The sequence below is a fragment of the Antedon mediterranea genome, chromosome 4, assembly GCF_964355755.1.
Source record: "Antedon mediterranea chromosome 4, ecAntMedi1.1, whole genome shotgun sequence".
Lineage (NCBI taxonomy): Eukaryota > Metazoa > Echinodermata > Crinoidea > Comatulida > Antedonidae > Antedon > Antedon mediterranea.
In genome coordinates this window covers 32,581,704-32,599,945 of record NC_092673.1, presented here as the reverse complement: position 1 = coordinate 32,599,945, position 18,242 = coordinate 32,581,704, and the positions used below count along the sequence as shown (strand labels likewise).

The following is an 18,242-nucleotide window of genomic DNA, read 5'->3' as shown; positions in this document are numbered from 1 at the left end:
CTCATAAGGCTTCAGGTAATGATGGTCTAAGTAATATTGTTTTGTCTTTAGCTGCCAAACCTCTTTCTTTCCCTTGTAAAATTTTATTTGAAAGATGCATTTCTGAGAAACGTTTTCCGATAAAATGGAAGCAAGCTAACGTGTGCCCTATCTTTAAAGCTGGTTCTAAATCTGATGTACGCAATTATAGACCGGTTTCATTGTTGCCAACTATTTCTAAAGTTTTTGAAAAAATTGTTCACGACCAAATTTTTAAACATATATCACCAGTTATTAGTGACCATCAACACGGATTTTACCCAGGAAGGTCTTGTGAAACAAATTTGTCTGTTCTGTTGTCACATGCGTATGACGCAATAAATGCAAAAGGGCAATGCGAAGTTGTATATACAGACATGGCTAAAGCCTTTGACAGGGTCTCCCATAAGTTGCTCTTGTTTAAACTTCAACAATTTGGTCTAAATCACGATTTAATTTTATTTTTTACAAGTTATTTATCGGACAGGTTTCAGAGAGTCACTTTTGATGGTAACGCGTCTGAATGGCTTCCAGTTTTATCTGGCGTGCCTCAGGGGTCTATTTTGGGGCCTCTTTTTTTCATTATGTTTATTAACGATTTTTCCTTTGTTCCTCGTCATTCTAATGTTCTTATGTTTGCTGACGATATTAAATTATTTAAGTCTATACAAACTTCAAATGATATGTTGTTGTTACAAGAAGACGTTGACAGACTCATTCACTGGTGCGACACTTGGAATATGTCAGTCAATGCCTCTAAATGCAAATCAATGTCTTTTACTCTTAAGAAAAAACCCATCTATTTTGACTTTTATATTAAGAATATTATACTTGAAAGAGTCTCTGTTCACAAAGACCTTGGTGTTTTTTTAGATAGTTCATTAACCTTCTGTAAACATATTGATTTTATAGTCTCTAAATGCAATAGACTTTTGGGTTTTCTTTGGAGACATTGCAGACATATCAACGATAAAAAGGCATTAGTTATTTTATACAAATCTTTAGTTAGGTCGAATCTTGAATTCTGCAGTGTTATTTTTAACTCTATTTCTCTTGCCCAGTCTTCTAGATTTCAAAGTGTACAGAACAAGTTTTGTCGATTTTATGTGCGTAAATTTGGTTCTATTAGCAAAGACGTTCTTATTAATTTAGCGGGTAGGCGTAAGTTATTTGATTTAATTTTTCTTTTTAAGGCTGTGAACTCAATTTTTCATGGTAATTTTGAAGTGTACTTTCCTATTTCTGTTCCACAATATCAATTGCGTTATCCTGCTTTATTTTCTATATCAAGAGGGAGGGTAAATATTACTAAAAATGGTTTTGTTAATCGTTTGCCTAAGTTATACCACTCACTATGTAAAATTGATGGATCTGTTGATATTTTTTTTGATTCCCTTGCTTGTTTCCGTCACAAGGTTTTGTCTAATGTCAGTAATATTTAAATGTTGTCTTGTTATCTGTTGATTTTTGCTTGTATATTATATGTTATATTTTACGACTTTCAGCCCTGTTAATGGTGACGTTTGGTCACTGTAGGGTGATGATGAAATAAAATAAAAATAAAAAAAAAAAAATAAATAATTGTCAGGAAAGGTCAGTATGACAGTGCAACTAACGCCATGCGATCCTTGCACTGGCTTCCGATGTCTCATAGATGTCAATTCAAAATAGCGTGTCTTGTATGGCGTTCGCTTAAAGGTTCCGCTCCAAGTTACCTGAGAGATATTCTTACTGTGCGGAATGTTTCTCGCAGTACTCGTTCAAGCACCAGCAATTATAACCTGACAATCCCACGAACTAAACGAAAGACATTTGCTGACCGTTCGTTCGCCGTAGCAGGACCTAAAATTTGGAACAGATTACCAAGTCACATTAAGCACTTAGACGACTATAATCAGTTTAAAAAACATTTAAAAGCACTATATTTCAAAGAATGTTACGATACTAATTGATGTGAAGCGCCGCTGATTATAATTAAATGTTGTATAAATGTGCGCTATACAGTACAAGTAATAATAATAATAAATAATAATAATATCAACACCATCATTTGGTATGGTGTGTGTCATGATGTGCACCTTGGTGTGTGCGTGAACTGCAGTTTTGTTAGGCTAGACGGAAAAGGAGTATTTGTCACTCGAAAAGTGAAAACAACTTTAAAACTTGTGAAAGTGTTTCAAAAAGTCTTTCGTAATCTTATGAATAGTTTCAAATGTTTTTTTTTGTTTACAGATTGTTAGACATAGGTTTTGAAAAGGATGTTGCAATGATAATGAATGCCGTAAATGAACAAAGTAAATCACGACAGAACATACTACTGTCGGCAACATTAACAGAAGGTAACACAAGCCTGGATACAAAAGAAAATGTGTTTAGTTGATGTGTGCTGTGTCTCAATTTTGGTCCCTATGCATTCGAGTATATTATATAATTTTTGAAGATATTAGATATAGCGTATTGACAAGTTTTGAGTTAAATTTATATGTTGTATTTATTATACCAACCTTGTTAGATGATGTTGAAATTGGTAAAAAAATGATTGAACTTCTTTGACTCATGTCCTGTATTTCTTCAAAGCGCATATCGTCTTCAAAGATACAAAATATGGTTTTGTGATTCACGTAAAAATCATATTTCGGAGAGGCTGCAGCGCTTTGTAAAAGCATCATTGTAATGAAACAAAAAATAAAAAAAACAAGAAACAAAATGTAAAAATATAATCTGATATTGTGAGGCGCTTTGTAAAAAGAATAACTGTAATGAAATACTATTGAAAATAAGGTTATATTAGTATTATTTTAACATGAGTAATGTTAACTTAATCTTGTACTATAAAGGCGGCTGTGATGCCAAAGTTTAATAGTAGCATTTAGGGACGTATATAGTGTATAGCCAATTTTCTTTTCAACATTTTTATTCTTATCTATAAAGCCGACAATTTCCAGCTTATGTCTCTAGCTAATGTACACTCACAATAACCTATGAAGTGAATTTTACAAGCTTTTTAAAGTTGTTTTTTGTGTGATTTTCATTATATTTTATTGTGTTTCTATATTTGAAACAATAAATCTGTAACATAAAATTTTGTATGTATTTTCATGTACGGTAATGACATACAAAACAATAATTTTTTTTTTCACGTTTTATAAATTGTTTTTAGGTGTAGAACGACTTGCTGGCATATCTCTACACGACCCCCTTCACATTGACATCGCAAAGGATCAAGAATCTGTAGCACTGGTGCAGAATGACGCATCAAAGGAGATGAGTAAAGAGGCAGATAAATATTACAGCACACCAAACCAGTTAAAGCAGTATTTCTTGATGGTTCCCAGTAAACTGAGATTAGTCACACTAACTGCTTTTTTACTGTGGCGTTGCAAGGTACATTTAATTTTAGAGGATTTTCATTGTTTTTCATTAAACTTTGTTTAATGAGGTGACTCAAAATAGCGGAGACCGAAAAGCCCTCAACACTTAAAAACGAGAACGATACAAATATGCTACAGTGTCTAATACTAAGCAAACATGAACAAAAGCTATCATAACTCTGATCATCCTTGAATAAATGCCCCATAGAACATCATTCTATTTCCTCGAATAAACGCCCTGCCACATATATACAATGTTGTATTACAACACATTTCTATTTGTAGTAGAATTCATTGATTAATTACCAAGCATTTTGATACCATTTTCAGTGTAATTTATCACTTCTCAATATAGTAATTATGTTGTATTTCTACACATCTAGGGGTATTTATTTGCTTGTACATGTTACCACATTACACCTAATAAAATAAATGCCACACCTAATAAAATAAATGCCACACCTAATAAAATAAATGCCACACCTAATAAAATAAATGCCACACCTAATAAAATAAATGCCACACCCAATAAAATAAATGCCACACCTAATAAAATAAATGCCACACCTAATAAAATAAATGCCACACCTAATAAAATAAATGCCACACCCAATAAAATAAATGCCACACCTAATAAAATAAATGCCACACCTAATAAAATAAATGCCACACCCAATAAAATAAATGCCACACCCAATAAAATAAATGCCACACCCAATAAAATAAATGCCACACCTAATAAAATAAATGCCACACCCAATAAAATAAATGCCTCCTCCGAATAAACGCCTCCATCCAATTAACGCCCCTAAAACCCTCCTAAACAATAAACGCCCCAGGGAGTTATGTTTGATGGATTTGTGTAGTGCATTAGTTACTGTGCAATTAATACCAGTCACTATTGGGCTGGTCAAAAATATCTAGTTGTATTCTAAATATAAGGAAAGAATATGGTTTTTGGTATTTCGGGTGGGAGATACAGTAATAAAAAAGAAGATTTTTTTTTTTTTTTTTATTCAGTCAAAACCAACAGCGATAAATACCGCCACTAACAGGTTTGAAACATAAAACAATACAACATCAAAAACGGTTAACAATAAAATACAGATAAAAAAAAATTGAAGATTAAAATGAAGTAATTTTATTGCTGACTATTTATTTATTTATTTATTTATTTATTACCATATTTACTGAGGGTAGCCTATCCAGTTCCTAATAGAACTGATCATTCAGGGCCCTCGATAAAACATACATACAGTACAACACATAAAATATTAAATATTCAAATGACATAAAATATCAATATCAATGATACAGTAATTAATCAATGGTCAATTAAATTATTATTATTATTATTATTATTAAATTAGTTCAATTAATCAATAAATGTAAACTTTCCATTATAAAATGTTCTAGATTTATTTTATCATTTACAGTTTTAAATAAGATAGGTATAAAAAATAAGTACCACAAATTCTAAAAAGTTTACTTCATTTTATAGGACAGAATATGTTTTTTAACCATATCAATCCAACATTCAATGTCTAAACTTTGATATGTAATAATGAGACTGTACAACTATTATTCAGGCTCAGGTTTTGTTTCTCAAAGTTTCTGTCTCAGTTTGGTGATCAAGTTTAATCGTTAATTCTTGTTATATCCGGACATAAAAGAATTCTCACTCATTCGTTTTTTAAAGGCCATGAAAATCTTTGTTTTTACCTCTTGCCCTACTTTATCCAACAACGACTATGTATGAACGGACAATGCGTAATTTGAACTGTGACAAAATAATGAAAGCATTGTAAAACAGCTCTCGTAGGAGCCAGCTAACATCACCCTTAACTTGAAGTACCACTCTTGGCTCTACTAAACTATAAGAAACAAACCGTTCTTGTTAATCTTAGAGAAAACAAATTTAAAGAATTTATTTTTCCTCAATAATATAAAAAGATTCTCCATAGTGATAAATGATAATATTTTTGATAGAAAGAAAAAAAATTTTTTTTTAAATCCATAAGTTTTGTTATGTATCTTAGTATCAATTTTTTTTATAATTCATATTTTCATGAGAAATGTGTGTTAATAAATACCGCACTTGAAACAAATTTAAATCATTATATTAATTTTCTTTAAGTATGACTACTTCTTGTAAAATAATTATAATAATAGTTTATATAAATTTAATTATTTTAAAACATCAATTTGCGATTAAAGTATCCAAGGTACAACAATGTAGTATTCAATATAATGTAAACAAATTTATAAAAATTAATTTAACATTTTCGTAAAATTGTTATTTAATGAGTTTGGCGCCCTCTCTGTTATCTTTTTTTTAATTTTTTTAATCTTATGCAATTTACCATTTTGCCAAAATAATCTTATGATCATCTATTTAGATATAATTGTAAATTAAAAGTATCCAAAAAGAGGGAAAAATAGAAAGAATAATATATATATTTTTTTATTCTGTTTTTTGCAAACTTGTGTGTCAGAAACAACAATTTTTAAATTGTTAATAATTGTTAGCAGAAAATTGTCAATTGTCTGTGTTTATTGCGTTATGGCTGTTGGCTTATTTTCAAATAATATGTCTCTATTATCTAACTAATTTTACAGTTTATTGAACTTTAAACAATAGATAGTTGATTCAATTCCAATTTTTTTATTAAAAAAACAACCACAATTTTGCTAAAAGTTCTATTAATTTCATTTTATTCTACCAATATTAGAAACTAACTAGTTTCATTTTTTCAATGAAAAATTGTTAACATTACAGTTTTTTTTTTGTTTTTTTTTCAAAAACTTTTATTTTCTCCTTTTATCAAAAACATTACACTCAACAGAACGAAACAAAAAGAAAAACCAAAGACGTTTGAGGACGTCACATTATCTCAATCGTCATTCTCTTTTTTCATTATCTCTTTCAATGTTTGATATACCACAAATACCTCATCATAATCATTTCTTAAGTTAAACCAGGCTATAATAACCCTTTGTCAATAATGATTACCAAGTTTTGCATTTTCAACTCTTATTCCTTAATTTAGTTTACAATACGTTTTTGATATGGACTTATTTCTATTTTTTGTTTTTTAAGTTAAGAGGACTTTTATAAATCTTGCATTTACATTATAGTTTCTAGTTCTGTCATAATATACTTTATTCTTTTATTTCGTTTTGTTTTTATTTTTCTTCAAAATGTAGGTTTCTCAGAAATCAAAAGTTGTAGTTTTTTTATCAAGTCGAGATTCGGTTGAATTTCATCATGCTCTTTTGGATTGCATCCTCAATAAACGAGAAGAGAAAACAGAAATCGATGAAGTCAATGAAATATTAGGAGAAACGAGGGAAGAAGAAGATGATGATGACAAGATAACTTTCTATAAACTTCACGGAAACATGTCGCAAGAGGTGATATTTTTGTTTTATTATGAAATATTAATGTTTTTAAAGTAAAGAGAAGTAACTCTAAAGTGACTGAAATAATAAATAATACAATTTCGTCCCCACTTTCCTTGTACAGTACTCCGTTTCCCCATCCCCACTTAACCATTTTTATTTTACTCCACTTTCCCATGTCCCCACTTTCGGATTCATATTTTTTCCCTTTCCAATTTCTATTATCCCCTGTCCCAGACTTTCATTCATAATTTTCCTCATCTCCACTTTCCCATTCTTGTTTTCCCTGTCCCAGACTTCCCATTCAGAATTTTCCTTGTCCCCACTTTCCTATTCCTGTTTTCCCTGTCCCGGACATCCCATTCATAATTTTCCCCATCCCCACTTTTCCATTCCTGTTTTTTCTATCCCCAATTTGAAAATCCTAGATCATCCAATTTCAAACAACAACCTACAGTCAAACTTAAACTTTTCTGCTAGATACACTGATAGTGTAATGTATAAATTTGATTGGATGATAATTCTTTCTACCTGGAACATCATATAGTGGAAGAGCCCTAGTTTTCAATTTTGCATTCTTCTTCATAATGTGTTTATTGTGTCTCATGATAAAAGAAACATTTTCAACCAAAAACTCATGATAAATTGTGATAGACGTTTTTGTTAATGCCTCACTGATGTGATAAAACATTGTCGCCAGATTATAATAAAGCGCCTGGAAGCATTTCAAAACGGACATGATCAACTTTGTTTTATATTTTGCAAAACAACAATGCTTCAATTTATTACTTTCAAAATGTTATAAATTCTTTTTTTTTAAATTAATAATTTGGACACCATAACATTTTATCAGAACACACAAGTAAATAATTTCATCAGGATTGCTAATAGATTAAATGTAAATATTTTTAAAGATGTCACTCAATGAAATGATAATTCTCATATTTTAAGTTATTACGTTTCGAAAAATAAAACAAAACATTTTGTCAAAAACTGAGCCATTTTTTAAGAATTTGAATTCATAATAGATTAATTGGTAATTAAATTTTTTATGTATAACTTATTTTGTTTCTGGGTATAAGCAAATAAAACTTTATTTGAAAACTTGTATACTATACTATTACATTTATTATACTTATAAACAATGTTTTTCAATATTTAGGAAAGCCAGAAATTATAATATGATTATATAATTTTGTGTTTTTTAAAAATATTATATTTAAAGTTGTAGATAAATTGTTCATGGTTCGTTACAACATCCTTAATTAAACATGAAATGAGTTGCAACGCCTCTTCTGTCGTTTTTCTTAATAAGTTGACGACACAAATATTTAGCCTGAAGGAACAGGATCTATGGTCTGTTATTTCATTTAAAACTGGGCCAAGGGTTACTGTTACCAAATTGTAAACAATATGATGTTTACACAGAAAAGAAAGACTATAATTATATAATGATATTGGCATTATTATGGAGTATTATTAGAGCTTAGATACATTATATACACATAATTGCGTTTCTGTATGTAGGCCTTGTCAGTCATCTACAGTAATGGGGATTGGTGTATCAAGCATTATTACTAATCAGTCTAAAATGTCTATGTGCTGTATAAAGTGTACTATTAGTCTCACACCATATACTATATAGGCCCTCTCCCCATGTACTATACCTTCTCTCCCCCCACCCAATACCTTAAATAAGTCTGACCTAGTGCCAGGGTTGTAACTCACAACTCTTTCAACTCCACTCCCTAAGCCTCAAATGAGATATAGTTTTATAAGCACGATAAATTATTAAATAGTTGTTAGATGCGTGTGAAATAAAATAAATAAAAATATCATACTATCTACAGTATAGGCCTACATTTCCTATCATGTAGTTAATATGATTATCTAAAGCATATATGTTTTTGGTTTTCCAGGAAAGAACAAGCATTTACCAAGAATTCTGCTTAGTACAATCTGGTGTTCTATTATGCACAGTAAGTCTTGTTAATACTTTTTGGTCAAATTTCCTAAAAATCAAACTGCCTTGAAATGCAAATTACCTACCGACCTGATTAGGTGTAAACTTTCAAACAGGTATAGTGGAACAGCTATATTTAATTTATGTATTTATGCACATGTAGCCAAGGAGTACCAATAATACATAATTAATGAACAGGGACAATTTTGTGAAGCAATTCTCCAACCCCATACTCGTAATAATAATTAACTGGGTTCTTTAAAGTGCATCTGATTATCTGAGAAGACCACCAAAACTATAAGCAACACGGCCTCTAAGCCATGCCGATATTGTTGGCTTTTTAGGTACAGTAAATGGCGCCCCTACCTTAACCGCTCAGCTACTTGACTCGCTCACATCCTATCTCTGATGAAATGCTACTATAACTTTTAATAGATTCAATTTTATAGGTAATAAATGTTTGTATTTTTGTATTTGTAGGATGTAGCTGCAAGGGGGCTTGATCTGCCTCAAGTTAACTGGATAGTGCAATATAATACTCCAGAGACACCAGAAGTGTACATTCACCGTGTTGGTAGAACCGCTAGAATCGGCAAAGAAGGCCAATCCATTCTCTTCTTAACACCAGCCGAAGCGGGATACGTTGAAATCTTATCAAAGCAGAAAATAAGGTTAGCAGATATTTGGAAATTATTGAGTCAACAAGCTATAAAAACCTTAACTTACTGAAATGCTGCTCCTGCCAGCCTAGGGACATAAGTGGCAGGTGCTTCTTGCCCTTAGCTTGCTCTTCTTACTGTAGTTATTCATTTATAAACCCATTTATTTGATTCGTTTACAAATTTATCATTGTTTACTTTACTCCCTGGCCATATTTGTAAAATCTCAACTTTATAAAATGTTTTTACAATTTGTTTTTTCTTTAGTTTAAAGGAGATGGCTGTAAAAGATATACTAAATACTCTATTAAGCTATGACTTTTCAAGCAAGCAGCGCAAAAGGGTGCATCATACGTGGGAAGAAGCTGCGTCATCGTTGCAATTACATATGGAGAATTATGTACTGAAGAAGAATGATAATCAGCAACTTGCTAAGACAGGTTGGTCTTTTTTTTTCCTTTCAGGATATGTTATTTCAGTTATTGTGCTATGCATCTTCAAATAATTTATTCATTCATTTAATTATACTTCATGTTCATAAAAATATGCATTAAACCATAAATAATTCAATGCATTCATTTTTGGTATTTCCTTCATCAACCTATTCATTCATTTCATTCATCTCTTTATTCATCTATCAATCAATCCATCTCTTTCTTTCATCCAGGTCTATCTCCTATTTTTCACTTCCTCCTCTTTCCTCTTCCCATGGCTCATTCTCTCCTCCCCTTGCTCACTTCCTCCTTTAATTTATTTCATCTATGTAATATATTTACTCTTATTAATTTTACTAATCACAAATCAACATATTTGTAATAATAAATTATACCAATAATTTGTTTTTAATTTCCAGCGTACCAATCCTTCATACGTGCCTATGCCACGTATCCATCTTATTTAAAACACATATTCCATGTGAAAAATCTCCACTTGGGTCACGTAGCAAAAAGCTTTGGCCTTCGAGTTACACCGACCACCATTGGTAGCAATATACAGAAACAGAGACATAAACAAGCCACGGAGTTAAAGAAAAAAAAGTGAGTATTTATTTTGTTAAAAGTAAGTATTTATTTTATTTCTACTATCATGAATGTATTTTTTACTTCATTTCAGTGTCCTACCTTTCATGTACTTAGTTTGCACTCTAGTTCCAATGTAACAAGGCATTGGCAAAATAAATGTTCAACATAAAATACCATTTTCACACGCGCCGCCGCATGTACATTAGAGTAACAATGATCATTGTTACTACAAAGCAGCATTGGTCAGCGAGTTAAGTTGATCAGTCTGTCTTTCCAACTTCTTGGTATGTTCTATTATAGGTACAACTTGTACGGTAAAAATGTACAAAATATATATATATAGGGACATTATGTTTATAAGGTGATTAATTGTAAACAAAATGTCATGTCCTGTCTTTTTTAGCCAAATATTGTTGAAATGTGTATTTTGTTTGATATACTAAATGAGAAAAATTTCCCATTCTCTATTCGACAACTCGCATGGAGATATCCATTGTAGAGTAAGCGAGTTACTGCACAGCGAAACGTCTTGCTTTATTTTTTGAAAGTTTTACTGCATGTCATAGGATAGCACAAAGAAACAAAATAATTATAATATCTGATTTTAAACATGAAATGGTACACAGGAACACATATATATTGTATTAGCACATTTTAATTAAATCCATTGTGCGGATTGAAAGCCATGAAAATGTATGACATGTTGAGCATATAAGTTTTATTGCTGAACCACACATAAACGCAATTTTCATGTCACCTTTGTTGTACACAAATTTGTGTTTCACAATGTAAATGCAAGAAAATTTTGAATCATTTTTTAAGCAAGAAAAATATATAAAGCATAGATTGATGTGGAAAAGTCATTGTAGCAAGAAACAAGTTTCAAAAAAAGCATCAAAGTGTCAGACAAGTATTAATCCAAACCAACCCACCCTTTCCATTTACCTACTGTACCTACATAAAACTATAATAATAATAATTCAATATTTATTAGTTTCTATCAATGGTAAAGCAATACAATAAAAAGAGTGGTAATTATAATGAAACAAAACAAAAATACCATTAATAGAGGATCTTGCAAGAAGAGATTTCTTGTCACGCAAGACCTATAAACAAAAAGAAACAAATTTGTATAATTGCATAAATGGATTCATGTGTAAATATGTTTTTCAACATGATTGTTTACAAAATAGGTTTCAACCATGCATTTTCTTTTCTGTTTTATCATTAAATTTGAAATCAAATCAGTATTTTTGTGATGTTCAAATACCTATTGCCCTTTGAATATTTGTGATTTGTACTCCACATCCAAGGTCCTACTAATTGCATATATTGCATTTTTTCAAAATCTTTTCACTCTAAGATAGAAAATACAGTATCCATCCTAGAGTGAGAAGATTTCGAAAAAAAAACACAAAAGGCATTTTTTGTATCGTATGAAAATTGTTATGCAAAGCAAGTAGATACTCTAAAACAATGAATGTCAATAAATTTTTCTGCATTTTATTTCATTTAAAACTACTTTCAAAAAAATTGTTTTAAATCACTTTAAATAAGAACAGATTACTTTCTAAAGAAACAAAACACATTTTGAGGTTTCAACTGTCAGTCGATCAATTTTCAAGAATCCGATCATATTTTTATTTTCCACTATGTGATAATTCAATTACTTTGTATAATAATATCGATGTTGGAAAGAAATAAAACAAAGACTTTAATCATAGATATGTTTATTGTATACCTGAACATAATCATATACGTTTCCTCTTGTGTGTGTTATATATTTTATTATGTAATAAAATTATTGTATAATACTGTAAATCATACTGAACATAATAGCTAGTGTACGTTCCCATTTTGTTTAAGATTTCTGATCAATCCTCCTTCCAATTCCCAAGGATTCTTAAACAAACGCTTATTTAATAACTTCCGTTAACGATTCGGATACGTCGTTTCTTGTTTGCAATTTGTGGCGCCAACATTTCCTTTCATTAACGTAAATTAAATAACCGCGCGATGTACACCCAAGCAGGTTGAGTTTTTTAACTTATTCCGCAACGCTATTTATTAGAAATTAGGGTTTTTCGAAGATCAAAAACCCAGGCAATTTGCCAATTATAGAACCAAGCCAAGAACACTTTCATTACGCTAATGTCTCATTACCGAGTCGAATGCGTTAATTACGGTAGATAAGTGTGTTCATTTGGACGTCGGGCGTGTATGGCGCAGCGCTCTTTATACACGATTACGTACTTGAGTAAGCTATTGTAATGAATAAGTCATTCAAATATGCACCCATTCAAACACAGTCTCCATTTAAGCTCCTGGGGCTGATGATTATCTCTTAATACTTTATTCATACTCTCCCATACAATATGTCCGTAATAACGCTGCTCTGTTATTCCTTGTCATTTTGATAACTCATCTGATGATAATCAAATCCATTATTCTAATTTGTTTTCTGGACACAATAGAAAAGCTTATAATGTGATGTTTTACTTGCCAATTCTACTAATTTGATAACACTAGTAAATCTAAAGCTCCCTGGGGACATAATGCATTTCATGCTCTGTGTCGTATTGTACTGTAAAATGTCATTCCAACCACTACTTAAAACCATTTCGCAAATTACTTGAGGGTATCTACAAATTACTAGTTTGTAATCATTTAATTATATTACCTTATTAGATAAAAGGAAAAAATAAAGTAAGAAAAAGGCTGCAGTTAAGGTTAATTATCGAGCGTTACATGCGTCCCACGGCGAACAAGCCGTCACAATGATGACAGTAGTAGCTACAAGTTGTATTATTTATTCATTGTTCTTTTATTGTTATCTCGCTTCTAATAAGTGTACATCGCTATTTGATTAACTACTGTTATCGTTACGTTTGGCGCCTACAGGATCTCTTAAATACACAGAGGAATTTTTTTCGGAGATATTCTCCTGTCTAATAGATATAATGTGATTAATGATTCGTACCAATGATTTAGAAGTTACAGTTTCTTTCCTTCAGACTGTTTTAATGCAGTTATAATAATTTAAAAAAGTTGTTTATAGTTTTGAAAAAGAATGAATTATAAATATTATGATGTAGAACTTACAATTAAGAATGTTACAAGAATAGTTTGTTTTATTTGAATTTGCAAACGTAAAGAATGTACATCTTGGAATGCCAGTATATTTTATTACTTGGTTTTAATAAAAAATAGTTTACTAGTTTCAAGAATTACCAATCAATGTACTTTGACCCTATTTTGTCCTATATAAGGGCAGAAAGAAACCTAACATTAACAAATGGTATGAGTTTTAGGTATAATAGAATAGAAGTGTGCATACGGTATGCTGTGCAGTATAATGCTCTGTTTGTGCCCATAATGACAACAAAGCAAGCAATCATAATGTTAGACAGTAGACAATTCAGATGAAACCTAGTTACCTAGTTAATAGAGTTTCTCTTTATAATAGTAGGATACACAATATGACATAAATATACAATAAATAGGATAAAAAGTGCATAATTAGAAGTAATTTGACAAAAAATGTATGTCGTATGGATTTCTAACTTCTTGTGAAAGTTCCATTTAAATTATTTCATAGACTTATCATTTTTAGATCGATACAATACTAATCTTAAAAAAAAAAAAATAAGTATGAATATATAAAGAATTTAAAAGTACGTAACATTAACAAATGAAAACATGTTCCATTTCTGTCCTGAAAGAAGTCTGAAACTAATATAGCCATTAGGCACGCCTGATTGGTCAGATTTTTACCCTTCACTACCCAATCAAAATGCGGTTTCCATTCTAATAAGTTTGTTCACTAAACCAGCATTCAGAAACTTATCATGGTCTGATTGTCTGCAAAATTGAGCCAAATGTTGTTGAAAAGATAATTTCCTTTCTCGTTTGTTCTTATTGAAAAGAAGTCAAATTATTTTTTGGTGTACCCCTGTTGTGTTTTTGTCCCAGATGCTTTACAGATGGTTTTAAGTCGTTTTCTGAGCTAGTGAGCCATGTTGATTACTTGCAAAAACAACTATTCTTTAATATTTTTTACTTGTTTTGTCTCTAGTTGGTGGTAAATTAGAATAACTTCTATATAGTTAAATCGATTCAGATTCTTTAATTAAATGTAAGCGTCTGTAATTCATCAAGAAAATGGTATTTCAGTATTTCACACTTTCTGGAATTTTTGTCTTCACTCGGAAATTACTGCAAATTGTCAACATTTGAAATTGTTTATTTTATCGGCAGGAAGTAAAGTCAACAAAAGTCCTAAAAAATATAAGAAGTTTAAACTACAGTACCTTTAGTTCAATAGCCTGGTATTTGAATGTTAAACCTCTCTCTATACCTCCTAAACCCAATCTTTCTTCATAACACCCTCGTTCCCACCCTCTAGACAAACAGACTTTGATTTAAAATGTTTAGAATAGTAGTAAATGCTTATGGGTTCCCTTTGAAGGCACTCTCTGCATTGCATAGCTGCTGTTTTCTGAGTTTTTTTCTAATGCTTGTGCTACATACTGTTTCTTATCTCCCATTGAAGGCACTCTCTGTATCACATAGCTGCTCTTTTCTTAGTAGTTTCTAATGTTTGTGCTACATACTGTTTCTTATCTCCCATTGAAGGCACTCTCTGTATCACATAGCTGCTCTTTTCTTAGTAGTTTCTAATGTTTGTGCTACATACTGTTTCTTATCTCCCATTGAAGGCACTCTCTGTATCACATAGCTGCTCTTTTCTTAGTAGTTTCTAATGCTTGTGCTACATACTGTTTCTTATCTCCCATTGAAGGCACTCTCTGTATCACATAGCTGCTCTTTTCTTAGTAGTTTCTAATGTTTGTGCTACATACTGTTTCTTATCTCCCATTGAAGGCACTCTCTGTATCACATAGCTGCTCTTTTCTTAGTAGTTTCTAATGTTTGTGCTACATACTGTTTCTTATCTCCCATTGAAGGCACTCTCTGTATCACATAGCTGCTCTTTTCTGAGTAGTTTCTAATGCTTGTGCTACATACTATTTCTTACCTCCTCTCTTATTTTACATCATGTCCATATATGAACACATCACATTTTTTTGTTCACATAAAGTTTGATACTAATAGTCAGAGAGAGCTTTAGCAACCTCCAAAAAAATCTGAATAAGCTCTTCCAAGAGTTAAATCCTCTTTATTTTAAATTTCTTTTTAGGGTTCATTTTCTTATAAGAAATTATTAGATATTTTGTTATCATTTTCTAATAAAATAAAGGAATTAGTTTGTGACTAATCACTTTTATATTTCAATTTTGCATTTTGTGGAGACGTAGGTTGGTGGATTATTGCTTTGCAAGGTCCTTGGTTCAACTCTGACATGCCATGGTTGTAACTACCAAAATGTAAAACTCCTATTTCCTAACCATCACACAAAACTTGTTTTAGTTTATCAATCCTGTGATTGTAGAATTAAATATTATTTTGTATCAATTGGGATCCAACCACTGATACCCATCTTTGTTGTTTTTTCTTTAATAAATTCAGTCTTTGAATCTGTATAAACGTTGTTATTGTCAAGTATTTAAAAATTGTTGCTTTCTGTTTTATAGTTTACTTTATTAGTCATAAACAACTTGGTGTCAATCATTTTCCTTTCCAATTTTCAGTAACAAAGTAGTTTTGTCAACCACAAAATTTACATTCAATTATTTTAGATTAGGTCATACAAAACAATTGTTCAGTTTTAAATTAAGCAGAAGTACATTATGTCTTCAAGTTTGACTTTGTTGATTGTGTTCCTTTGTTTTATTTTAGTACAGTATGGCCTGATTTGGTACTCAGTAGTCTTGTTACTGTCTTTTCTTTGTATCCGGTTGCCTATACAGTAGTTTTCTGGCTGCGTATCTAATGTTTCTACTGCAGTTCCTGCATTTTAGGCAGTTGGCTATCAAAGATGATCAATTTCATCTAACCTCTAGTATGGTCCAGTTGATGCGCAGCGCTCTGCGATTTCGTTCTATTAAGGCCAATAAGGCACGATTTACAAATAGTTTCTTTCCAGGAGCTATTAGAGCCTTAAACATCATCATCACTTTTTGTAATGTTTTCGTTTAGAGTTCGTGTTGTGTCCGTTGAATATTGTGCTCCGCCAACAGAGCAAACAGAATTTCTATGTTTTTTTCTTTAAACAAATGAAAATAAATGATACTTGACTTGACTTGATATTAGTTTGATTCAATGTTTATACAGCAGCGCAATAGGTGTGCATGTTTAAGCCTTTTCAAAACAAGCTTGGATATAGGCAAATATAAATGTTTTCAAACATTTTCAGCAATTTCGATAGGTTGGTTGGTCAGTCGGTAAACACTAACTATATTTGCATAAAACAAGTTTAAAGAGTAAACAAATTGTAGTAACTGAATAGAGTAGTTTTTAAATGGTCCCTTAATAGAAACACTAACTACAGATAAGTTATACCATGTAAAGGTAGTATATACTTCCATGGCTATACTTTATTTTCAATATTTTGCTCAGAGGCTCCTCACAAGTCCATATGAATTGTTTTTTTAATAAACCTTACTTTATTACCTATTATTATTTAAAGCTAAATGTTGGTCTCATCATGTAATGAACTAAAATTAATCTTGGAATGCTATGTCATTGTCAATAATCTACCACTAATATGATATAGCATGATGTGGATAATAGAATAAAATGTATATTGACAAATAGAGTCTGTTCTTCAACTTTACCTGTAGTCTTTACTTATGTAATTACCGTTTATATACAGTATAGCATTTTGTACAGAAATGTATTAAAGACATTCTCAACATTACTTTTATGAATCGCATTGTGTACCACAAACCCACAGTACTTGTATTTCTTTTCCTTTTGTAGTACAGTATAGGTAATATTGTCATGAAATGATATCATCAATGCCCATAATTATATGGGTATAATATAATTTATTAAGCTTTAAAAGGAATCATATTTCCCATAATTAACTCTTATCCTTGTTGATTTCTGACGATTGTATTTAATTTATCTTGAAGGTTTTTTCTAGCGTGTTGTAAATATCTAATTGCAAACTTTCATTAATTAAAGCTTTTAGAACGCTGTACAATGGATGAATACATTTTAATGCACACACTGGAATTAAGATTGTATCAGTAATAATAGATTTTAAGCCTATCTATCAATCTAATATACCACATCGTCTCTTAATAGACTCAATTTTCACAACCTAATCTTAATTGTGCAAGTGAGTGGTATCTTGGTAATGATATATTAGCCATTATATACTTTAGATTAAAAGCATGATAAAGGAGAGGTATATTATTGTTTGATAACCTCACAACTGATGTACTTATCATCAAATATAATAATTAGTAGGCTAATAATACAACATACTTTTGAATTTATCACTTGGCATTTTAATTATTTTTATTATATCAACATGCTTGGATATTGTTCAACAAACTCGATGAGTTTACAACTCGGTGTAATTATAATCATGTTATGGATGTTTTTATTCACTATTGAAATGCATCCAGTGCTAATTGGTAGTTATCCGTTATATTGGGTTAAAATCATGTTCTGGTCGCATAATTTTTTTTTCCCAAAGATTTTCTCTGAAAAATACATGAAACATTGCCTAACTAAATATAACTAAACCTAACCCTCTAAATAATCTCTTTCAATATGAAGTAAAAAGAAGTTAGTCGACATGCAAAATCCACAGGCTGTATGATTGGTTGATTGTCAAATAATCTAATATCTTTTAATGAGTTTAACTAACTAATTCTTAACTTTAAAAACTCAA

At 30.8% G+C, this 18,242-nt stretch overlaps 1 protein-coding gene and 1 long non-coding RNA gene across 2 annotated transcripts in view; one reads left to right on the top strand and one right to left on the bottom strand.

The window, feature by feature from the left end:
• LOC140047343 (ATP-dependent DNA helicase DDX31-like) overlaps positions 1 to 18,242 on the top strand; it is a 28,218-nt gene that overhangs the window by 6,857 nt on the left and 3,119 nt on the right. Inside the window, exons 8-14 of the mRNA XM_072092299.1 lie at positions 2,251 to 2,357; positions 3,179 to 3,402; positions 6,597 to 6,803; positions 8,711 to 8,770; positions 9,235 to 9,425; positions 9,681 to 9,853; positions 10,267 to 10,450. Of these exons, the coding sequence (XP_071948400.1) occupies positions 2,251 to 2,357; positions 3,179 to 3,402; positions 6,597 to 6,803; positions 8,711 to 8,770; positions 9,235 to 9,425; positions 9,681 to 9,853; positions 10,267 to 10,450 (1,146 nt within the window). The remainder of the gene's footprint in view (positions 1 to 2,250; positions 2,358 to 3,178; positions 3,403 to 6,596; positions 6,804 to 8,710; positions 8,771 to 9,234; positions 9,426 to 9,680; positions 9,854 to 10,266; positions 10,451 to 18,242) is intronic.
• Positions 1,611 to 18,242, bottom strand: part of LOC140047345 (uncharacterized) — a 41,874-nt gene continuing 25,242 nt past the window's right edge. The window contains exons 2-4 of the long non-coding RNA XR_011844931.1: positions 11,496 to 11,541; positions 2,523 to 2,605; positions 1,611 to 1,860 (exon numbers count right to left, since the gene is read on the bottom strand). This is a non-coding gene — a long non-coding RNA (uncharacterized lncRNA). The remainder of the gene's footprint in view (positions 1,861 to 2,522; positions 2,606 to 11,495; positions 11,542 to 18,242) is intronic.